This window comes from Musa acuminata, chromosome BXJ3-9, assembly GCF_036884655.1.
Source record: "Musa acuminata AAA Group cultivar baxijiao chromosome BXJ3-9, Cavendish_Baxijiao_AAA, whole genome shotgun sequence".
Taxonomy (NCBI): domain Eukaryota; kingdom Viridiplantae; phylum Streptophyta; class Magnoliopsida; order Zingiberales; family Musaceae; genus Musa; species Musa acuminata.
Genome location: NC_088357.1, coordinates 42,074,479 through 42,098,650, shown reverse-complemented (window position 1 = coordinate 42,098,650; position 24,172 = coordinate 42,074,479). Strand labels below are relative to the sequence as shown.

The 24,172-nt window shown below is 37.8% G+C and overlaps 4 protein-coding genes across 7 annotated transcripts; 1 reads left to right on the top strand and 3 right to left on the bottom strand.

Moving 5' to 3' along the window:
• Positions 1 to 2,192: 2,192 nt before the first annotated feature.
• Positions 2,193 to 4,159, bottom strand: LOC103998946 (mitogen-activated protein kinase kinase kinase 20-like). The gene has a single exon (XM_009420577.3). It carries the CDS (start codon positions 3,919 to 3,921, stop codon positions 2,728 to 2,730), a length of 1,194 nt encoding a protein of 397 aa, XP_009418852.2. The 5' UTR covers positions 3,922 to 4,159; the 3' UTR covers positions 2,193 to 2,727.
• Positions 4,160 to 9,605: 5,446 nt separating this feature from the next.
• Positions 9,606 to 10,970, top strand: LOC103998647 (uncharacterized). The gene has a single exon (XM_009420174.3). The coding sequence runs from the start codon at positions 9,823 to 9,825 to the stop codon at positions 10,750 to 10,752; it is 930 nt and encodes a 309-aa protein (XP_009418449.3). The 5' UTR covers positions 9,606 to 9,822; the 3' UTR covers positions 10,753 to 10,970.
• A 132-nt stretch (positions 10,971 to 11,102) lies between these two features.
• Positions 11,103 to 15,429, bottom strand: LOC135648878 (uncharacterized). The gene is made up of 5 exons (XM_065166878.1): positions 15,084 to 15,429; positions 14,681 to 14,837; positions 13,834 to 13,884; positions 11,823 to 11,915; positions 11,103 to 11,348 (listed from the first exon to the last, which is right to left on the bottom strand). The coding sequence occupies exons 1-5, from the start codon at positions 15,230 to 15,232 to the stop codon at positions 11,289 to 11,291; spliced, it is 510 nt and encodes a 169-aa protein (XP_065022950.1). The 5' UTR covers positions 15,233 to 15,429; the 3' UTR covers positions 11,103 to 11,288.
• A 442-nt stretch (positions 15,430 to 15,871) lies between these two features.
• On the bottom strand, positions 15,872 to 24,021 carry LOC103998645 (glycosyltransferase BC10). Of its 4 annotated transcripts, XR_010501394.1 has the most exons (11): positions 23,660 to 24,021; positions 23,457 to 23,573; positions 23,267 to 23,367; positions 22,122 to 22,193; positions 21,953 to 22,034; positions 21,732 to 21,812; positions 20,583 to 20,621; positions 19,119 to 19,184; positions 18,788 to 18,934; positions 17,257 to 17,355; positions 16,347 to 16,479 (listed from the first exon to the last, which is right to left on the bottom strand). XR_010501394.1 is itself a non-coding variant. In XM_009420169.3 (10 exons), exons 1-10 carry the CDS (start codon positions 23,888 to 23,890, stop codon positions 16,300 to 16,302), a joined length of 1,116 nt encoding a protein of 371 aa, XP_009418444.2. In that variant the 5' UTR covers positions 23,891 to 24,021; the 3' UTR covers positions 15,872 to 16,299. The 4 variants fall into 4 exon arrangements, 3 of the variants coding, with proteins under 3 accessions (XP_009418444.2, XP_065024631.1, XP_065024632.1); XM_009420169.3 differs by lacking the exon at positions 17,257 to 17,355 and having other exon boundaries at positions 15,872 to 16,479; XM_065168559.1 differs by lacking the exons at positions 17,257 to 17,355; positions 22,122 to 22,193 and having other exon boundaries at positions 15,872 to 16,479.
• Positions 24,022 to 24,172: the final 151 nt, after the last annotated feature.

Here is a 24,172-nt window from a genome sequence, read left to right as displayed (position 1 = left end):
GAGGTTGGAGAACTATTTTGACACTTATGTCTTATGAAAATAGCATTTCAGATTCCAGGATGAGGCAATGTACATGACTAATTTCTACCTCACAGGATCTTCAGTAGTCTTCAAGACTATTAATCTGTGGTGTTTCATATCAATCCATAATAAGAACATTGTCTATAAGAGAAATGGAACATTGGCTATCACAACAGTTGCACTTAGATCCGGTGAGCATATGAGCAGACCAAATCAAACAATCTGTGATGCTACATAGATGTGAAGAAACCATACCTGCTTATGTTGCTGCACATAAGAAGGCTTGATACCTGCATCAAGAGATCCGGCATCGAGTGCAGGGGTTTTGTTTGCTTTACTGCAAATGAATTTGGGTAGATTTTTAGTTGAATGATCATTCATCTCTATGATCAATGGTGAATCAAGGAGTAGGCTATCAGGAGCAGTCAGCAGAAGGGAGGTGGCACTCAAACATGTGCCACTGGAGCATGGCTTGGAAAACCTGGTGAAAGAGTTGAAGAGATGTGATGAATCTGAGAGCTCAAGAGAGAAACTCTGTGGTGACTTGCTCAGCAAGAGCTTATCCATGGATTTTAAGTATTGCAAGATTCCAGGGACAGGGACTTGGTCTTTTACATCACATGTTGTTTGGAAGTAGTAGGTTTGAACATTGGTTGCAGTACTGGTAGCTAGATCCAATCTGTCCTTCCTTGTAGAACATAAATTATATTATCGTATAAACATCCATCAGTCAAAAGATAGTAATTAAGTTTTTGATAATTTGTTTTTAATGAAGGCTACAAACATGCTGGGAAATGATATGTAATCTTCTTTGCTAAACCTTTAGTGAGATCAAACTGGCAGAAAAGAACTTACCAGTTTTAGTCCTTCCATATTGTCTACATTGAGGCAGCACAGAGTATGTAGCTCTCTGGTTCATTTATGGAGATCAGAGAAAGAGAATCACTCAAATCTGGAGTTCTCCATTCCTGTGGTTTTGATGGAAGAACACAGCTCTGAAAGATCTGTTGAGATATATAGCTGCTTTACAAAACGCTCAAAATGAGTAGGCAATTACATAATTAAAGTATGCAAATACACCGTCTTTTGGTAAATGGGATGAACAAGTCTGATAAATCCTCAAAAGGACTAAGTGAGGCTAGGTCAGGAGGTGCATGTAAAACAATTAACAGTGCTGTGCAAATGCATATTTTGATCATTAACAAAATGATAGTGTACATATGTCTCTCTTTTTGGTAGCAATTTTCGGTCATCATTAATATATAGATGGTGCAAAATCTCAATATGGTCAGCTACCCCTATATTTAGCTGCTAAGCAGTCATATTCAGATTAACCTTTGATAATTATAAGGTTAAATACTTCCTTTTAACCTGGATGAATGTTCAGGATGAGGTAATTGGGACCAAAATATCTTAGATGAATGTTCAGGATACTCTGAATGGAGCAGCATGTTAGATTGTCAGGAATCTGGATTTTGTGGACTACCTGCAAGGTGGTATTCCACAAAAATTAAGCTATAAACTAGCCTTGTATATTAAGGCTTGCATTAGCAAACATACCCAAAGAGAGATATATTAAGGCTTGCAAGAACACTAAATGGCTCAGCATTCAGCCAGGGTAGGGTCACTGGCATGATATGTGCTGTTATCTGGCACAAGGATTGTACTCTGTAGATCTTTGATGATGCCTCTGTTAGAATAGAAAGAACCATCACATTCAAGGCTTGAACTCTGATCCAAAGGGTTCCAGGATTGAGAGGGTGATTGCTATGCAGATTAGTATTTTTGTTCTTCCATGACATCCAAAGTTGTTTAACATCTTATCTGAAAGTAATCAATACATAAAAACATATTTTTACTCAATGTTGAGTGGGGATTTAATTTCAAGGGAAAAAGAATCAACACCTTACATCTACAACTACCATCAGAATATTTAGGTACAAAAGTTATGCCCATTTGGATTGATCAAAATATAAGCACCTACCAGTGTTATTAGATTTTTGTACATGCTAATATTAAGAAAACTCATTGTAAATATAGTTCTAATTTCTAAATCATGATGAGACCAAGATCTACTAAGAATCCTCCCTGCCAGCTTTCCTTGGTCCTTCTGCAAAAAGCTAATCAGCAGCATGTATCACATTTAGTCAACCATCAATATTTCAGCATAAGCTGTCTCATTATAGTAGCAGTGTTGCCTGCAGACACATGTTAATATTAAATTACAAGGTCCCCTGAGATGTAGACCATTAAATTTGAGCCAACAAAGCATGATCTCAAAATGATGTGATGATGAAACTCTTAGCCACCAACCAGTTATTTCTTGTTTTTTGCTTGGCATATTGATCTACCATGTCATAGTTTGAAGGATTGGTGATGTCAAGAGAGAGAGAAGCCTGCTGAGAATTGGCCTATAACATCTCTAATCATTTGTCATTGCAGATTAGAGAATAAATAACAACAGCAATTTTCCAAGCTAATTGTTGCATCAATCTTCTCAGCAATTGTATCCATTTAAAGCTGAAGGAACCTCCTGACATTTCTCTGTCAAGGAAAACAATGACAGACAGACTCTCCTAATTCAATTGTCAGAAACTCCACTGTCAGAGCGTTTGTTGAATGAGAGTCATAATGTGTTCTATCCTTCATGCTTAAAGGGTCGAAATGGCAAGCAAAGCTGAACTGTGGCAGCAGAGCCCATCTTTGTTAGATTCTATTTTCTGGTCTCAGATCATCTCTGCGTCTAATTCTACTCAGCATCTCCTCCAGAGTTGCTTGAGTTTCATGTTTTGGTTCCTCTGACTTGAGATTAGCATCAGAGATCCTGACATCAATCCAGCCATCGGCTGAAGAAGAAGTAGAAGGAGAGGACCAAGTGGGCTGCTGCATCGTTGCGAGTTCCCTGATACGATCGGATGGAGAAGAAACACGTGAATCTGGAGCTACTGATTCCATCAGGGAAGAATCTATAGAATTTGATGGAGATCTCGGCGACAACCATTGAGGTAATCCAAAGACACTCCGCGGCGAACTTTCTGTCGAACTGCATCGATTGCAAGCCGCAGCGGCATCGACGAGATCTTCCTCCGCTGCGATGAATGGATGCTGCAGCAACATCTCTGCAGTCCACCGCTTCAACGGGTCCTTGACGAAGCACCGGCTCAGGAAATCCTTCCCTTCCTCCGACAGCTTGCTCGGGATATCCGGCAGCTCGTCGCTGAATCCAATTCGGAACATCAGTCCCCACGCATCTCCGTCGTCCGACCCGCTCCATGCTGGCCTACCGGTCACCATCTCCGCCACCGCGCAACCGAACGACCAAATGTCTCCCGGGGCGCCGTACTCGCGCCGCGCCACCGACTCCGGCGACATGTAGAGCGGCGTGCCGCGCATGCTGCCACGGTCGGGCGCGTCGATCTCCTCCTCGATCCGCTTGGCGAGCCCCAAGTCCGCTATCTTGACGTCCACGCCGCCGCTCTCCACCAGTATATTCTGAAGCTTGAGGTCGCAATGGACGTACCCTCCCGAGTGCACGCGATCCAGGGCGCGGAGGATCGAGCGCGCGTACCGCCGGACGGCAGGTTCCCGAAGCGCTCCGCCGGAGCGGCCGAGCACGTCGCGGAGGGTGCCCCCGGCGACGTACTCGAGGAAGAGGTTGTAGAACTGGGCGCCGGAGGCGGCGTCGGTGGTGACGTCATGGCCGAAGCAGCGGACGAGGTGAGGACAGCACCGGAGGTCGGACAGCACGGACTCCTCGTGGCGTAGAGAGTCGGACGTGGCGAGGGGGGCGGACTTCACCGCCATGACCAGCGGGCGGTTGTCCTCGGCGCGTCGGATGAAGGCGAGACGGACGGTGCCGAAGCTGCCACGGCCGAGGACGGCTCCGCTGCTCCACTCCATGCTCAGCAGCAACAACGAGCGAGGGAGAGGTGGAGAGAGGCTGGCGGGATTGCAACAGCGAGGAGAGATCGGTGGCACGTTTGGATCGAGGCCTATTTGTCTCGAGTTGGTATGGGGCGAGTGCGGTGTCAGGCAACGCTTCGTCTTAGAATGCTTCTGATCTAATCATTGGGCCGCGTCCTTTCAACGTGGCCGCATACGCAAATCTATATAGATTTCCGTGTTCGTTGAACGGAAGGTGGACGGAATCGTCCACTGTATCGAACTCGAGATTCTCCAGTAAATCCCGGAACCCGCCGCCACTATATATATATATATATATATATATATATATATATATATATATATATATATATATATATATATATATATATATATATATATATATATATAGTGACAATTGTAGAATTACAACATTTATTTAAGGTAAAGAAATAATTAATATTTTTTGGTAAGTGGTCAATAATGGCACATAGTTGGAGCATTTGCAGGGCTATATGAATTATATGTATAAAGAGGATGGAATGTGTAATTTTAGATTTATAATATTAATTTAATATATAAAATTTAAAAAAAAATCATATTTTTGGTAAATGGCCAACTAAACTAGTTGACACCTACAAATTAGTCAACATGAAAATTTGAGGTACTAAAGTCTTTAAAAATCTCAAAAAGAAACTCAAATTTATGATTTTGTTAGATATGTTATTTTATAATTTTTTTGTCAATTAAATGGATTAGCACCTTAAAAAAATCAGATTTGTTCTATGGTTTGCAACTTCAAATTTTGAGACATTTAAATCTCAAAATAAGGGTTTTTTTTTTATTTTTCTAATAAAGAAATGTTCTTGAATATTTCTAATAAAATGGTCAGTAAATCGAATTAATAAGCGATGAATTTTTTTTATTTAGTATTAATTAGATAATAATCACAAACTGAAAATAAAATGTTTATCGATATAAGAATCATTTTCACTACAAAAAAGAAAAAGCATTCACTTTGATTTCTTGTGCACATAAAGGAAAAGAACCGCAGAAACTAAAAAGAAAACAAAAGGCTAAATATTATCGTCTCACAAACCCAAAATGTCACACAAGGTTTTGTGGGTGGCTGGTGATGCTACTACAAAACGCAATACGAGTTGGAGTCGAATCGAGTTGCACAAGAACCTAAATTACAGGATGAACTCACTCATGCATTGTAAGCTGCCCAAACTAATCAGCAAGTTTTCCTTCATATTGATACAGTGGAGAGTTAAATCTACACGTGAAACTGAGACCGATGATGACAATGCTTGTTCATGCAGGTGATAGAATAAAATAATGTGTTGATGGTGAAATGCACACCTTATTGATTTGTGGTTGAAGGTTGGGTTGAGTAATCTTGACAAGAAGATCGACAACAGGCCAAGCATGTGGTGCATGCGGCATGATTATTGAGAGAGACAAAGAAAAAGGAAAGATTAGTCAACAAATAATGAAGAGAGATATCTTTAAATTAGTCTTGGCTCATAATCCTTTATTGGATTCATAAATACTCTATTTAGACATTATTAGTACATTACTTCACTTCACATGTAATATGTTTTGAACAAAATATTCAAATGCAATTTTAGTTGTTTGAGGAGATGAATGATATTTGCTTGGATTAAGAAACTACAGACTTCGATGAGAAATCATATATATGACATGTTGAGTTTGCCTTCATCTAACCAATATGAACTTTGGATGGGTCTCCGTTGGCTGTTTTCGATCCACCTAAAAAGGTTGGTATGAGCCACCAACCACCTTTTTTGCCTGCATCTTAGCATTCGTATGTCAGATTGCAATCATGGCTTCCGCTGCCACATTCTTGTCTTGAATCGTCGCACGTCAAAACATCTCTCTCTAGCATGAGAGAGAAAGAGCATGTTTTAGGTGTGTCGATTTTTTTAATATACAAAAAGATAAATGACGGAGACAAAATTCGAATATAGAATTTTATGATAAATTATTAATTTTTTATTAATTAAATTTATTATACTCTTAAAAATACATCAAATGAGGTTTCGAATTATTAATATTTAATACATAGATTAAGTGAGGAATTTATGATTTGTAATTACAAGTTATTCGATACAAATAAAGCGATCAGGTTCAATAAAAAAGATATTTTTATTTTAGAAATTAAAATAATTATATAATATATAAATTAGTATTAAAACATAAAAGAAGATAGTCAAGTGAAACCTAATTGGATTGGTCGATTTAGTATATTAGTGAATTTATCAGTGAATTTAGTATACAAATTAGTATTAAAACATACATACAAATTAGTATACAAATTTATCAGTGCATTTAGTATACAAATTGGTATTAAAACATACAAATTAGTATTAGTGAATTTATCAGTGAATTTATTAGTGAATTTAGTATACAAATTAGTATTAAAACATACAAATAGTTCCGCTTGATGACCCAAAATCAAGTCATTCCTCTGATATCATTAAATACTTAAGCTCAAGCTAATAATAAGTCATTATTAATTTTTAAGATATTACACGAGTGTTTAAAATCAACATTTGTTGGCATCTAAACTCATTTAATCAACACTTATTTGTTTGTCTACAGAGAAATTTCTTATACTAAATCAATATATGTAGTTAATCTTTAGTGGAAGATTTCCCAAATTATTCTCTCCATTTTTTATTTATTATATATTAACTTAATGGTGAGAGAGATTTCATTAATCATGATATCATCATCATCATAGGGTTGATCATGATATCACCGATATGACGACAACTGTTGCTTCGCGCTCAAGTCGCACAGGTCCCCCGACATCCAACCGCTACTACGGAAACGGTTGATGGTGGGCAACATCAGCGTTCCTTCTCTTCTCGCCCAACGCTTATGGCGTGCTTTACGTCGAGCAGGTTGGGGGCGTGCGAGATGTTGTCGGCAGCTCAAGGCATCATGTATTAAACATGTAGTATAGAGATTGTTTTGTGCTTGCAGGCGAAGCAGGTAGGACGCAGGTGGAAGACGAAGACGACGACAACTCATCATTCAGCTCTTTTGCCTAAAACACGACATTGCTCCTTATCTCCGCCATCCCCTCTCCTCTTCCTCCGACCTCTTATTCTCCATCGTGACTCTCGTCACCCTCACCTTCCCTCCCCTCTTCTTTTCTTGTTTGTGTTGACGTCCATGAGGACTTGCTCTTGTTAGCTGACGACCTCGACATCACCCAGCGGTGACGGTCGCCCGACCCCTCCACCTCACCCTCATCGCGGTCCTTGCATGCGTGCCCTAGTCATCATCCTTGCCCGTGTGCCCTTGTCGCTGTCCTCGCCCACACGCCGTCGCCCTCATCGTTGTTCTTGTGAGTCCGATGCAAGTTCTCGTGGCTACTATCATCAATGGCATGTCGACGCTGGCGACGGAGAAGCCGGCTTCAGCTTTAGGGTCACCAACCCTCGCCGGTGCCATGTCGTTGAGTACAACGAACGCGAGTTTCATCTTTCTTCGACAAAGCATTTGGTTCTAATTTGACGCTGTCTGCTGTCACAGTTGGGCGTCGTTTGGGTTGCAAACCGTGCGCGAGTGCGGCAATTGGTCGAGCACGTCGTCGACTGGTGTGCTCAAATCAACCAGACATTGTGGCATTTATGGGGTTTTCGAGCTAATATTGATGATATCAATACTGATCATTGTGGCATTTATGGGGTTTTCGAGCTAACATTGTGGCATTTAAGTCATACATGTCCTGATGATATCAATACTGATCATACCAACAATATAATAATATTGATTATAATCTTAATATGAAGCTACTAATAATGATGAATCTACTAACTATATAAATTGATTTCATATTATCCTTCAATTTCAATTAACAAAAATGATTTTTTCTTACCAAAAATACTTATCCATTGTTCATTAAAAAACTCTCTTGAGAGATTACCAAAGATGTTTCACTAAAAATATTTTTGTTATTACTTTGATTTATATTCCTTGCTCTAATAACATGATATATAAATACTATACTGGTTTGTCTTACTATCGAGATTAGTATTAATTCTAGATTTATTATTTCTTTGATTTATAGTATTAATTCTAGATTTATTATTTCTTTGATTTATATTCCTTGCTCTAATACTGATTTGTTTGGTTATCGCTATTGGTATTAATTTTAGATTTAAATCCTTAAGTAAAACTTTATTGGGGCTGCTAATATTATGTATGACTAATAAATTAGTCTTAGTGCTCCATAGATCCAAATTTGAAGACTTAGGCTTCAATGCTCAACCAATGAGCTATGCTAACCCTTGATGAAGGCCCAATAATGTAATCAAGGATGGGAAGACACTTTGGGGCTTCACACCCAATCCTCAAATAAGTTCAACTCAACCAAGTATGATTGATAGTTTAGTATCTTATCACAACACTATTACCTATAGCTTGTCATGTTACCATGAACTATGATAAAAGCATGACAACAACTCAAACTTTTTTTTAGCTCATGTTCACTCCATTGTTTTCACTTTTACCATATCTTTGTCTATCTAAGTCAAACACAAATATATTCTATCAATAAAAATAAAGACCCCTCCACTCCTTAATAACATACTTATACTTATCTTTGTCTGGATATCATCTTTGTCTAAAAGAAGTTTCAAAACAATACTCCCTCAGGAGTTAAGAACATCAGACGATTCCATAAATAAATGATATATAGGGAAGAAGATCATCTTGTAAACCTCAATAAAATTAAGCTCATGAGGAAATAGTTGTCCGTATTAATTTGATACTTAGTTATTAGGAGAAATTAGGTATGATTGTTAAAACATATTTGATAGGGGATACAATATATGCTCATTTGAAGACTACTATTTTATTATTAGTCCAACATCAACTCAAACATATTTCCAAATAATATAATATCATGTTATTATAGTCAGCACATTAACTCGGTCACTATTCATGTCTGTCCTAAAAAGAAGTATCCAACAATCCTACACAACCACCATGAATTAACCTAAAGACCATTATAAGAGATCTTGGTTAGGCAATTTTAGGAGAGATTACCCTATTATTATGGGCACCAACTTAAGCATAGAAAAGAGTTTTATTGGATATATGCCCCTAAGTCTCCCAATCAAATTCGATTATTTTAAGACACTGAAGCTTGCGATTTCTGATTTGAAATAGATTGACTCTGAAATCTCGAACAAGATCAGAAGAATAGGAGACCGGGAATCGTAGAAAAGATTGTACAGTAACATTCCTGGCTTGCATGAAGATAAGTTCGAGAGAGAGAGAGAGAGAGAGAGAGAGAAAGAGAGGAAGAAAAGGTTACAGCTGCTTTCCGAGTCACATGAGATTCTATCCTTTGCTGCCACAGCGACGTCAAAGGCAAAGCAGCCAAAGAAGGCCAATTCTTGCGTCAGATAATAAAGCCCCACAGGATCGGTCCACGGCAAAAGACGATTCAGGATATAAAGGAACCCTTCTTTTCTTCACCTTCGCTGTCATCCTTCTTCTTGGCTTCTTTTGCCATGGAATTCGTACGTTGTTGCTGACCTCAGTGTTCTTCAGAACTGTAGTGATCAGACATGCATGCTTACTAATTATGTTTGAGCTGAGCATGGGAAACGATGTCTGTCAGCAGCATGACACGTTACCATGCGTTCTTTCTTCTTCACCATTACCCACTTGTTGTTCATGGATGATGCAGCTTCTTCGCAATTCCATCCACTTCAAAGGGATCGATGGAGGGCGGTAGAGATGATGTGCGACATAAACCAAATCCACCATCACTTGCTTCACCCCGTTAACATCAATACAAGATTCGAGACGATCGAGAATGTATCGTAGTCATGATTAGAAATCCAGTCAATACATCGAACATGTCATGACATGGCGTGCACAGTAGAAGGGAAAGGAGGAGCGTGGAGGAAGAAGAAGAGGAGGGGCCACACTCCACTATCCCATTCCATGCAAGTGGGAGTGAAGAGGAGAAAGAAAGGAAGACAGGAGAAATCAAAGATCCCAAAAGCTCTCTTCTCTGTTCGTGGATCACCAAAAGTGACGGAATATTCTCACCGACCTTATCCTCCTCCTCCTCCCGCAGCGACATCTTCTGAGCTCAGCATTGATCCGAGGCCTTCATCTTATCTGCTTCCAAATCGTCTCTTTCATGCGCCCTTCTCTTTGCTCTATAAATCTGCGCCATGCTTCCCCTCCGTGTCGCCACCACTGTTCACATCCTTGTGGCTCGCCATGGAGAAGCTGCCGGCGTCTCAAGTAGCAAAGGGGGCGTTCCTTCTCGCCCTCCTCCTCTTCACCCCTTTCATATCCTCATCCTTAAGGACCTCTTACCTGTACTTCCTTCTCAACATCCTCATCGTCGCCCTGGGACTCGAGGCCGGCTTCCTCACCGCCATCTCCAGGCCTCACGAGGAGAAGAAAGCGCAGAACTCCCTGGAGACTCCGGTCCCCGTGGAAGCCGCCGTCCATGACGCGGCTACTGATGCAACCAAGCTTGTCAGCCCGCAAGAACGGGTTACACAGGCGGCGAAGCCACCACGGAAGCCGGCGGTGCAGACGAGAGCGCAAACTTTGAAGCGCTGCCCGTCAAGGCCGAGCCTTTTCTTCATCGGTGGCGCCGAGGGAGACAGCTTCGTCAAAGAGGAGAAGGAAGAGAAGGTGGAGGAGGCCGGGGAGCTGAGCAAGCAGGAGTTGTTTGCCAAGGCGGAGGCTTTCATCGGCAACTTCTACAAGCAGCTGAGGATGCAGAGGGAGGAGTCGTGGAAGAAGATTCATGGGTTCTATCACAGGGCTTTCTAGGTTTCACCTGATGCCTACTTCCATGTTGAGCATGGCACTGTGGTTGAGAGAGAGAAGTACCGAGCATATTTTCTTTGGTACATCTCATTCTTTGACGTATGTTGCCTCGAATGATACTGAGCTGCGGCCAGTATGGTGTATTTACTGCATCTTATTGTCAGCATCGATAATAGATCAAGCCAGACAAGTAATAATAATAATAATAAATGATTTGTGCATGTCTTCCGTAAGATATGGTCGGATAGTTCAAATCTTTTACCGGATAAACTAGATGAAGTATTGGAAACATAACATGCAACACCATGCAAGGGAATCAAAGATGTGTCATATTGACAACAAGGGAAGTAACATACCAAGAACTGTGAAGTGCTAACTTTTATATTCAACTTAGATGCCATCATAATGTATGTTTAGGGATAATTTCTGCTGTATTGTCACAGTTTTATCCAACAAGATGGAGACAAAGCTTGCTAATACACAAACCAGTTCTCCCCGATGTTCAAAGGAACCCTACTCTTGCGTGACACCGGGTAAACTCACACAGAATTCTTCATGAGGATAGAAACTATGCATCCCAGGATTGCACCTGCACAGACCTGCATGAGAAATTTGCACTTGATTAGAGTTGCCAATTGCTAACATAATAACTACACTACAAACAGAAGCCTTTCTGCAAAATAATACTTGCGCTAAACTGTTTGTTAGTTGAATGCAATGAGCTATTCCGTATAATATGCAGGTTACTGACTTTGCTCTTAAGACCGGCAATGAAAAAAGGCATGAGATATCATTGTTTCTTTTCTGCTTCTAATTAGTTATTATAAGCCAAGGTAATTGATACATCTAGAATAAGGTGGATAGAAAAAACAGATAAATTAGGATAAATTTAATGAGGTAGTTCATTAACAAATCAGAGTTCACAACATACTGAAGTCCTTGTCCTGAAAAAACGAATGCACATCTGGAGTTTCTTATCGTTCACCTCAGCAGACAAATGTAGACTGAGATGCAGCATCAGAAATATTGATTATGAAAATTTGCCAAGACCATGAATTGCATCTGCAGCCTACCTGAAGTGGTGTGTGTCCAAGGAGTTCTCGTAAAGGCCTAGAATTAGACACGGGATGCTCTGGTGGTAGCTCACATACTATATGATTCAACAACTGCAACGATGACCATGAAACGAGAAGTTATAGAAGATCTAATATGTTTATCATTTTAAATAACAGCCATATCTAAAAATGAAAGCCACAAAATACCATATCCAAGTACACAAGAATCCAAGTTTTGGTAGCAAGAAATTATGTCTTAGGATGAGATACAAAAATTAAACCATGCACATAGATGAAAGGCACCATTAATCATAATTCCAGCAGAGAATCCTTTTTTCTCCCTGATTCCCCTCTTCTCCTCCCCAAACCACGCTCAAACACAAGAAAAAAGGAGGTCAAAAAGTAAAAAAAAAAAAGGAAACAGTAATCTTTTCTACATTTGCTAGAATCAGTGGGAAATGAAACCTTCAGAAATACTCAATAGCAGTTAGAATATAAATCATAATAAAGATGATCTTCAAAAAACTAGAAGCAAGTTGATGTCACTTCAATAAAAATTATATTTCAAATATGGTTCTGATTACTACTTTGAGGATCATAAAATAAGACATGGAGAAGTGGCACAATAAGCTACGAAGAAATGAGCAAGCTTAACAATTGACAAAAATATAAGATTCTTAGATTCATCTGGATTCTTTGTCATATGAAGCAAGTTGATACCGCTTCAATAAAAATTATATTTTGAATATGGTTCTGATTACTACTTTGAGGATCATAAATTAGGACATGGAAAAGTGGCACAATAAGCTACGAAGAAATGAGCAAGCTTAACAATTGACAAAAATATAAGATTCTTCGTCATAATGAAGCATCCTATGGTTTCCCGAAACCCACCGATAAATAGACACTCTCGGTCACTCTAAGATGCATATTACAAAGCATCCAGCTATTTCAGAACCACCCAACAAATGGAGGAGGCGTTTAATTACTTAAGAAACTTATATACTCAGTGATGAAGATTTAGGCTGATTAATTAGCATGTTTCAAACTTGAGAGCAATGGTTTGATGCATCACAAATAGATTTGTCAAGCAAGACTCACTTACAAATTAATATAAAAAAAGATGGATATTAAACAATGAGACTAGTAAATTATCTCTCCTAAATCTTAACATAAACAAACCTAGCTGATTGTCTAATTATATCAAAAGCTACCTTTGATCAAATTGATTTTGTGACCATAAAATGTAAAGCAGATAAACAAAATGTTAATTTATAATGCAAATATGCTTGTAGATAAGTAAATATAAGAGGAAAAAGAAACAAGGAAAGAATTTCTAGCTTTGTGTCAGTGTTTCTTTAGTACATTAAAAAGTTAAAACAGTAGTTAATGTAAACTTGTATATGCCTTCTAATAGGTTCAACATCGACAAGGAGAAAATGGCCTGTTACTGGTAGAGGAAGAAAATTTTCCTCTAGGAGGAACAAATAAACAAAAGAGCCTATAAAAAACAACCACACCTTAATAATTTTGTAGTATCAGCAAAAAACCTCCAAAGAACTACTATAGTTGACAATACAGATGGAACTAAAGTTGCTGAAACCAATGATTAAGTCATATTGCTCATACATACATTAGCCAGCTTATTCTCCGAGAGTGCAGCATATAGACACTACTTCAGGGTCTATATCATCTTGATAATATCTTAAACCACTCAAATTGGAGAAAAGAACATTCAACTATGGTTTAATTCATCAAACAAAATTAACATAACCAACAACCATCCGATACAAAAATCTTAACAGTGGAAATTGCAAAAACTAACCAATATCTTCGTTATCTAAGTCACAAAAAAATTGGTAATGAAAATGACATTCTTTCTGTATGGTCAACCAGTTGCAGATTCAATCCCTATTAAAATTGGAAAGTCCCAAAAACTTAATGTTCGAAGTATTTTGGCATGCATCCCATAGAACCGATTCTACATAAAGATAAGATCAAAACATCAAGCTGTACTTTGAGATTTTACCTCAGCTTGCCGACCAGCATGCAGTCGGATTCCAGATGCATCATACATAACCTGAGAATATTTAGATTGAGATTAATATCTAATTATGAGTATATTTGATTTTAAAGACATCAAATGTGCACATGTAGTTTCTATGGCACAGTCAAGTTTAAGAGTTGCCACTATCATTGGCACATATAGACATGGGTGAAATGTGGCATGCCAGAAAATATTGATATGAACCCGTGTCACAAAACAATAATTTTTTTATCCTGGTATCAAAGAGAATGGAAAGTATGACTATCAATTATTGTAGCATCAAAATAAGCTGCAGCTTGAGTTTAAAATAAACTCTATGAAATGTAAAGAAAAATCATATCATGATCTTAACATGGGGGTATGTTTTGGCTAAAATATGCAGTTACTTTAGTGGACATGAAGAACATTAAACTCTTTTTTCGCATCTCGTACTGCACCAACTTCAAGTCACAAACCAAGTTAATGTCATTTGTCAGTGTCCCATTTAAGATCAAGAAATAACAATAAGATGAAGTCCACAAAGAAGTTCAAGACATATAGTTGTCAGTATACCATTTAAGATGAAAAAATAACAATAGCATCAAAGTCCACAAAGAAGTTCAAGACATGTAGCCAAGCCGCCATGAAACATGATGTGTGTGATTACATAGTCATGCATCCATATTGGACATATTCATACACAAGGCAAAATTTTATGACTAGAATAGTATATATCATAATTTAGTTGGTACAGTTCGAGAACTATATATGAATCTCATAAGGCAACAAAAAAATTATAAATAACTTGCTTAATCAAAAAGCTTGAGGTATTTAGATAATTCCTACTTACTATGGTTGCTAAAGTTACAGCAAGGGCAAATGAAGAACTGTGAAGCCCCTCTTGTAGGCCTATAGCCATGGCGAGAGCTGCCACCGTAGCTGAATGTGACGAAGGCATTCCACCTGAGCCAAGCAACCTCTTAGAATCCCATCTTTTCTCCTTGTACCTGCATGTCTAGGATGGACATATTGAAGGCTTACCACAGAATAACTATAACAACCATAATGCTCAAATAAAAGAGTTAGCAGAGATTCAAGAAACACAAAAAAAAATAAAAAAAAGTCATTTATCTGTGAAGCATGGGCATCAAATCAATCACGCATAACATCAGAATTAGAGGAATTGGGGAGCTTCCGTAGCGAAATCATTGTAAAGATGCAAACTTTCGGATGGGGCGTGAACGAGGACGGACCAGGTGGTGAAGAGTTTGAGGAATTGGGCGATGGAGAAGGCGAGGAGCGCGGAGACGAGTGGGAGATTGGAGGAAAGGGACGGCGGAAGGGCGTCACCCGCCAACGCATTCGACGCCGCCACGTCCGCGGCGGTCAATACCTCGTCCATCTCTTCGTCTCCTCCTCCTCCTTCCTCTATGTGGCAGCTGACTCTGGTCGTGGGATCGATCGATGCCTCTTCCCTCGCTCCTCGTTGTCTTCTTCCCTTGTTTTCCTCTCGAGGGCCAGGCCATTCCCCTACAACTCAAACCCTTGGGCAACGATACAGATGTTGTGTTTGCTATCCTAATCCCAACAGCGAAGTTTCTTGTTTACACAAGCTGTAATTCCTTGTATATTATATATATATATATATATATAATTTTATAAATTAAATACAAAATTAAAGCAAATAGATATAGAAACTACAAACAATACCAAGGGTCCGATAGAGCGTAGATTCCTTGATCAAAATCTTCGTGAAAATTGATGCAGTCAAGTTTAAGTGAAGTCTCAAGATGCACCAATGCTGCTTGAAATTGTAGTACGATTATTCTTTCCACAAATCTGCATCCAGTATTTGCTGCAATCTTCGTTGTTTCATGCCATTGTTCTGTGATCCATCAAAGTATCTTGAGCCAACTATGAAGAGATAACTCGTCATTTCGTATACATTCTACTATGAGATTTTGACCCACATTAACGTACAACAAGCATCTGAAATTAAAATACAAAAATGTATGGTGGATTAAAAAACTGTTTGCTCGTATGAAAAAAATATCTATAGTAATTGCTCAGAAATAAAATCACTTGGCAGTGTACAATTCCTATACTTGTTCTATGCCAATTCCCTCTATATATAAGCCAAATATTACATCAGACAATACAAACTCTCTTTATATGCTATCATCGTGTATTGAAAGGAGGTTTCTCCTACTCTGTCATGGTGTAGATTCTGTACAAACCTGCATCTTCTTCTCTCTGACGATTAACTCTCAGATTTCATTTAGTACTATCAATGAAAAGATAACTGTCGCCTTTCTGCTAATATCCGCTGGTGAGGACACCTTTGTATCCATTTGGAACTTTGCGGGTAATGTTCAATTTTCGGATGATCTGAAGGCATGATCCGATTGCACCATTGAACTTCAAGTACCGCCGTACGATTATCGAGCTGCTAACTGTGTTAGTATGAATTTAGGAGCTAGTAAATAATACAGCACCAGCATCAAATGGTCCAATTAGGCCCTCCTTCAGAATGCGCATGGCCGCACTGCGAGAAAACTTTCTAGCGAACAAGAAGCATGGTACAAAAGTGGCATTGCATTGACACCACTCCGTTCGATATTCTGTCTCATAGTATATATGATTAATGTTCTGCAAAACAATGGAGAACCATTTAGTTGTTAATCAGTAAAGAACATTTACTTATTAACAAAAAAAGAAGACAGCTTTTTAAATACTAAATATAGGATGAGAAATTGAGATAGGCGGCAAAGAAAATTGCCACAAGATTTCAAGAAAAACATCCTAATAAATCAAGTTCAATACCATGTAACCAAGCTTGCAAAATGAACCATATTTACCGCATCAAAATACTTACTCACACAAAGGCATGCTTTTATCTCAACTTGTGATACCCAAATTTTAATGAGATATGAGATCTGAGGTAGTTCAACGAGAAGAAAAGATTTATGTAGTCGGCACTAGTAGCTGGGACAATACTGCTTGTTGTTGCTATAATATAAACCCTTGAGATGCTCTATTTTAAGAATATTCTGATACATACACTGTGCATGAGGTTCACTCAACAAAACGAAAACGAACCATACCCTGTGCATGAGGTTCGCTCAAGGAAACAAAAAAGAACCACTGAACCCACTTCTCTAACAATAAACAAGAATGTAGCCTCATCCAACCTTTAATCTTCCACAGTCTACTGACAAATTGATAATACCAGTAGGTCAGTAACATGATATTACTGAACTTGACACTGTTTTTTATACTTTGTTAGGTCAGTAGCAAAAATATTGGTACTTTACCAACCCATATGTACTACTACCAGAACAGAATTTGAAACCTTAGGTAAACCTCACTGAAAAAAGCAAAAAGAAAAAAGAAACACACACACACACACATATCGACACTATTCACCTATTTTCCAACAGGAAGAGTTCTTTTCTTGAAGTAGCCTCCCAACACTCTGGCATGGCCATCACATGCTAAAAGTTGCATTCACTTTCTGTCAACAATCTGAAAAAGGGAGAAAGTCTTCACTCATTTGTCATTATCATTTTTCAGAATTATCGTAGGCTTTTACAGAATAACTTTAAGGCTTTTACAGAGTTATCTGAACATTTCTCTCAACTGAAGTACAAATTTCCTCAAAATCACTTGTTTAACATCATAAATATCATCTAATAAGTTGACAAGTGTGAATCAAATAACATTTAAAGCTAAATCTTTGGCTGTGTTCTTGAAAACTCAGGATCAAATTGTTGACATTCATTTTCACTGTCATTGATAGTCAAGTTCTCCAAACCATTCCGCTAGCTATCTATCAAATTAGATCAGATAAATGGTTTTATGTGCTTGTTGACATGGTGTGTAGCACAGACATTGCATTCATGTCTCGATCCATTTATCAATTTCTCAACTTCTTCGTTAATCTGGCATGGTGCTTATCAGAACAATAGTGTGTCAGAATAAATATGCTGCAACTGATGGGTAAAGTAAGTCTCAATCAATTTAGGTTAGGTCAATATGTTTACGTAACAGCTGACACTGGGTATGTTACAAAAATAAAACCCTTCATAAAGGTAATAAGTCAAGTTATTTCCATCCTGATCTCAATCCATTTACTCAAATTGGAGAGGTGAATAAGTGTAAATATCTGCATGTGTACAATTTTCCGAAATGGATCATATTTCTGTTGGATGAAATTTAATTTGTAATTTAATTTAATCACCTAGACTAGAATTCTCACCACCATCATCTGTCTTAGAACTTATCTGATTCAGTTATTGTCAAAAGCTATTTGTTCCCACTCTTCCTTTTTTTAAATTAGTTTAAGGTCAACTCCTATCTTGTAGGTGTATGCTACCAAATCACCAAGTACCTTCTTTCTTTTTCGTATAAACAACAAATAGGCTCAAAGCCCATCAACATTCATCAGAAAAATCAAAATGTTTTTCATACAGGATTCCCTATCCAAAAAATTAGCTAAGGCAAAGCTTTAGACAACACGGAAGGAAATCCTCATGTTTCTTTCTTTCCTGACATATGTTCCAGGCAATAGCCAGCATCAAGCAGCTCATTCTGTCTTAGATAAATGAGGATGTTCCATTCCCTTCCAACAAGTCCAAGCAAGTCTCAGAGTAAAGGAGGTCCAGGCAAGATGATGATCAGTTGTCTCAAAAGAGTGACAACATGATCATTATTCACAATGGATTACATCCACATACATACACATTATATCTGTACATATGTGTTACGCATGTAAATGTGTAATTACTTCTATACATATAAAAAAGATGGATTATCAAAATAAAAATTTTCACATGAAAGAATATCAAAAGACAAAGATGCTAAAACCATCATAATTGCATAAAATATTCTTAAGGTATGCAGAAACATATGCACTGCACTCTGTTGATATGTAATATAAATGTTAGATAATATTCACCCTTATTTCTGTAATATGCTGTAGGCTTGCATCAGCAAACTCAAACTTCTTTGGATGCCAATTATTTTTTTCCTGTGCATCTATAGATTGGTTCCATGAAGTATATGTTAAAGTTCTTCTCTCCAGTTCATCTTCAAGCTGATTCATCTATAAAAAGAAAAACTTTAACATTAAAAAAACCTTTTATTAAGCTTTCTGAGTAGACACGACGTCTAATTCTGCATAAAATATTGCATGCCAATTATGCAGTGAAGATTTACATGCACTATGCAGATGATAAATGCAGAATTGCGCTAGCCAAACAAAATTAGAAAAGTATATTTCGTCTTACAGAGAGTAATGTTTGCATATAGTGTTCATCTGGAATACAGTTGTGTTCCTTCTGAGCGGCTTCTTTCTGCACATACATTAAACAGAAGTTCATTCTGAAAGGAGGTCTCTTAAGGTAAAATTTCAGTATATGCTTCTGTGGAGAAATACATCAACCACACAATTTCAGTTTCACAGATGAGCAACTCTTGACTCAAACTAAGGAAAGTAAATCATGCATATAAATTGATATGCTAGGAATTCCTCTTAGCCAAACCTGTACTATGCTAATCAGCATAATTAGAAAGCCATAGTTCAATGAAAATAACATTATTTAGGTAAATGGCGTTTTCCTAACACAAAATTTGTCATTAGTGGGACTTTTCCCAACACATGGACTGTTATATAACTTCATCATTTCTACCTTACAAAGTCAAGTTGTATCGACTCTTAAAGAACATAGTTTGAGATATCTCATACTTCAAAGAGTTTAAATCAGTTAATCTCAGTTATTGAAGGTGGAAAATCAATGAGATTAACAAGACACCTTTTACGAGCTCTCATCCACTAATAAATGAACAACTTATGTATCAGACACTATGACTTTGTTTGTCCCACAGATATCTCATACTCTGCTCCCTGTAGGAGACTATGTACCCAAACTAGGGAACAGATTTTTTTTTTTTTTTTTTGAAGGGAACAGCTCATATCTGTGCTCTGATTTAAAGTAATTTTTTGGCATTCCAATCTCGTAGTTTATCAATGATCTTCATTAATGACAACTTTAGTGTCTTTAGAAGATCGGATCTCTTTTTAGCTAAAAAATAGCATTTGCAAGTTGCGCTCGAAAGTGCAATGTTTGAGATCCCTACTAAAAGGTTTGTTTATTTACTTGGAAAATCAAACCCAATACTCTCCTCCCATGATCCTTGTGCTTGTGCAGTAGGCATAAACTAGGTTAATCCACCAACCTACACGAAACGATTTCTTGAATTTTTCAAAGCTATGGCACATATGCAGACTTGAATTATCAGGTAGAGGTAGAAAACTAGAATGCACACCTGAGGAAGGTATTAGTTATACTGAAGTACATGAATTTAAAAATATAATACTCACCCATTTCTTTTTAAGAATATTTCATGTAAATCTCTACCTCTCTCTTATTATGATCAGCACTCAGCATATCATGGTAAGCACATGTGTTGCCAGTTTCACATATTTGCTTTTAAGTACAGAAATGACAAAATTTCTTACCCTCCCAAAATTACAAATTTTTTGCTTGAATAACACTCAGAATGATTGCAGTGCATGAAACCATCAACTTATCTCCCCTCATCAAGAAAGCAAATATGATTCACTTAACCTTAAAAGCTAGTGGGAAGCAAAACACCAGCTAAATGATGTAGCTACATTTAACAAGCAAATATTATAAATGTATCTCAAGAGGCCATCAATCAATTATAGGGTAACAAAATGGTCAACTCACATGATTCTGTTTTCCACCAAGCACTGGTTCTATTCGCCTCTGCAAAAAGGTAAATACAATAGTCCATGATTCTGTAAAAATTTCCATGATGAACTGAATGAAACAATTAATTTCTGGATCATAAAAAAATTTCATTTGAAATGACTAAGGACAACACATCTAGATATGATGAATATTTGGACTTCCTCATAATCTTGAGGCCACAAACACAGTTGTTCTGGCAACAAAATACAAACATGAAGCAATATCAGGTTAAGACAAATTATGATGACACTGTTGCCAAAGCATTTCTTCTTTGAGAGTACTGAGATATTATTACTATGATCACTTTAGTGCATTTTCAACTACCAGCATCTAACATAAGATGGCAGATACTGGAAAATGTTTAGAAGTATTTCTTCTCAGTTCTCATCATGAAACATCCAAAATTGCTAGCAGTAATTAGATACAGAATTTAAGTTATGATCATGGATTCCTGACAAGAAAGACAGTATAATGTCTTAATTGTGCTCAAACATAATATGTTGTCCTACCAATATAAACTTGGTCAGAGAATAGCAACTATATGATCTGAATACCTTCTTAGCTGCTTTATTCATTCATTGCTGACATATAACAGCAGCTACTGACTGCCCTAACTGCAGACTGTAAATTCTAATATAATATTTCGGTATGGATTTTTAAGCAAGCTGAAACTTGATAAATGAAAATTTTTCTTCTGCGGGTTTTGCTCAAGATAAAAATTCAGGATAGTAGATTTAGCTTATTTCTATTTAAGCTTAAAATTTTCTTGTATCAGAAACTATCTGACTACAAGGAAGGTGATTATACACACACACACACACATATATGTATGTATGCATGAATATGTATGTATATGTGTGTGTGTATATACACACACACACACATATACATATACATATACATATACATATACATATACATATACATATACATATATATATCAGAGAAATGAATAGGATCTAGAGTTATGGATACACAAATGATCTTGCATATAGCAAAACTAGAATTACACATATTGCACAACTTCACATAGACTAGGCTCAAATATGAAAGAGAATACATTACCAAAAATAGAAAACGAATAAAATTCAGAAGAAAAACTATGTACATGAATTCACTCCTTACCTTGCAGAATCTCCTGAATTCTGGAAACACAACAGTATCAGCCACCACAATCTGAGCATGCTTTCTTACCAAGATTGTCCACTGAATTGAAGTGTCAATGCAGTTAAAGAAACTATAGGAACTTAAATGCTAAACAAAAAGTTCATTTCTTATCTTCTAAATGTAAATGGAAAGAACTACTGATCTTTTCAAAAGAGATGCAAAGGTTTTAGCATGGTAACCTGGGATCCTTTTCTCCATCTGTCCTTGGGTATTGTAGGAAACATCTTAGGATTATAACGTCCTTCCCTTTTGTCAAGAAAGCTAGAAGAATGGCCACAGAGGAAGACCGTAAAAAAATGTTAAATCATGAAAAAAAAATGTACAAAAAAGAGCCCTTTGGCAGCCCACCTATCCACAAAACTCTTTGAAGAAGACATCACATAGTTATATATATAGCTGAAGTTGTAAAGAGGAACACAACTGCAATATAAAATTAATGAATCAGAAATCCAGCCTACAAAGACAAATGAAATACAGCACAAAAGTATAGAATAGTTTTTTGTCGTCTAGATATGTCTTGAAACATAATAGAGCACATGCAGATAATTTGAATGGCTGTCAAAGGAATAAACAACAAAAAGTGCAGTAGAACCCCAAGCATGTCTATATGCCTTCTTTTTTCAAGTATGTTTTTAGCCTTTTTTATGTTTCTAAAAAATCAACAACTCTTGCAACCAGACTCTTGGGATCAAGTCATGTTTCTTAACATTTACAATTGGCATAAGATAATAGTCAATCAAAACCTAATATCTAATTGATACAAGATACTATAGGCATAGTTAGAAGTACTCAATTTATGATTTTAGGATAGCAAGTAATGGCATACAGAAAGTATCATCAAAATCACGAAAACTGTGTGTAATAAATCAACATCTATCTACAAAATCGAGTTTCTGTTCTAACTTCGTATGGGTCATTGTTGTGGTTGTACCATCAAAATCTGATGCAACATTGAACCAAATTGGGTCTCTAAAACTACTTACACTAGTTGTTTTATGTTGAGTTTTCTCTTGTCCCTTATTTTTTGTATTTCAATGGACCCCCATTTTTTTTCTTTTTTTTATATTTCATTAGAGATTTCTAGAAAAAAACATGATAGCAGGAGATCTCAAGAGCAAGTGAATATTGGTTTTGTTATCCTGCTAGTCTGCTTAAATACAAGTACAAAAAGTAGGAAGTAGGAATCTCTTAAATTTCAACAAAATATTTCTTAAAGAGTAAGTTGTTAGACCATGAACACCAAGGCCAGCTAGTTCCAGAATGTACTGGAAAAATAAATATGAATAATCACAGTGGGGAACAAAAAAAAGCCTTCGGCAGAAACTTTTTGGTAAGTACATGTGCATGATTCTCAGATCAGAAATAAACATTTAAAAAGGAATTTATTTCATGCACGCGAACTTCATAAATACACTGAGGTCATACTCGGCGCTTCAAAACCGCAAAATCTATCAGCGACCATCCCTAGTCGCAATTCAAGAAACTCGCAGTACCTATCAGAGATTAAGGCGAACCGTCGGTTAGCCGGATCCTTGAGGGCCGCAGCGAAAAGCAAGCGCTCCGCTTCAATCATAGTTGCCTCACCCCACACCACCTGCGAACCCCAAGCCTCTTCCCCATTGCATCAAAATTCTACACGAAGTACCAAAAAGAGAAACAAGAATACAAAAGGGACTGCAAGACCTTTATGCTATCCTGAATCTGACGCCCGAAAAAGAACGGCGATCTCGTCGTCGTCCTATCGAATACAAAGCCCGGCTCCGAGTGGACGTATATCGAGTATTTATCCTCCTCGGCATTCTACACAGCACGTCAAAAGCAAAATTTAAAGCGCACAAAAGAAAGAAACCGAGAAAAAAAAAACAGATATTTGATGATGGCGATGCCTGAAAGAAGGCGTGCCAGAGGAAATCCAGCGGGAGATTGGAGCGAGCGAGGAAGAGGAAAGCGATCTTCGGGGTGCCGGAGAAGGGCACCTCCACGAGGGCGGCAGGGGACGGCGATCTCGAGCCGATGCCGATCAGCGCGAGCGTGCACGCCAGCACCGACAACCACAGGATGAGCTGCAGGCCCAACCAGAGCGTCGGGGGAGAAGCTCTCTTCTTCATCGCCGTCATCCGGGCGACGAACACAACCACCAACTATTTCCTCTCCCCCTCCCCCTCCCCGCGTCGCCGCAAATGGATTTCGTCTCCGTGGACAAATATGTAACGGAAATGGTATTCTTCTTCCACATGTAGCTGTTGCGTCGTGCAATAAATACATCCGTGGACAAATATGTAAAGGAAGCGCATCAAATCTCACGAATCAAGTCGGTTCGGGGAGTTGATCACAAACCACCACGTGTACATCTAGAAATAAGATATCATTCCTATTTCTTTAAGATATCAATCCTCGAT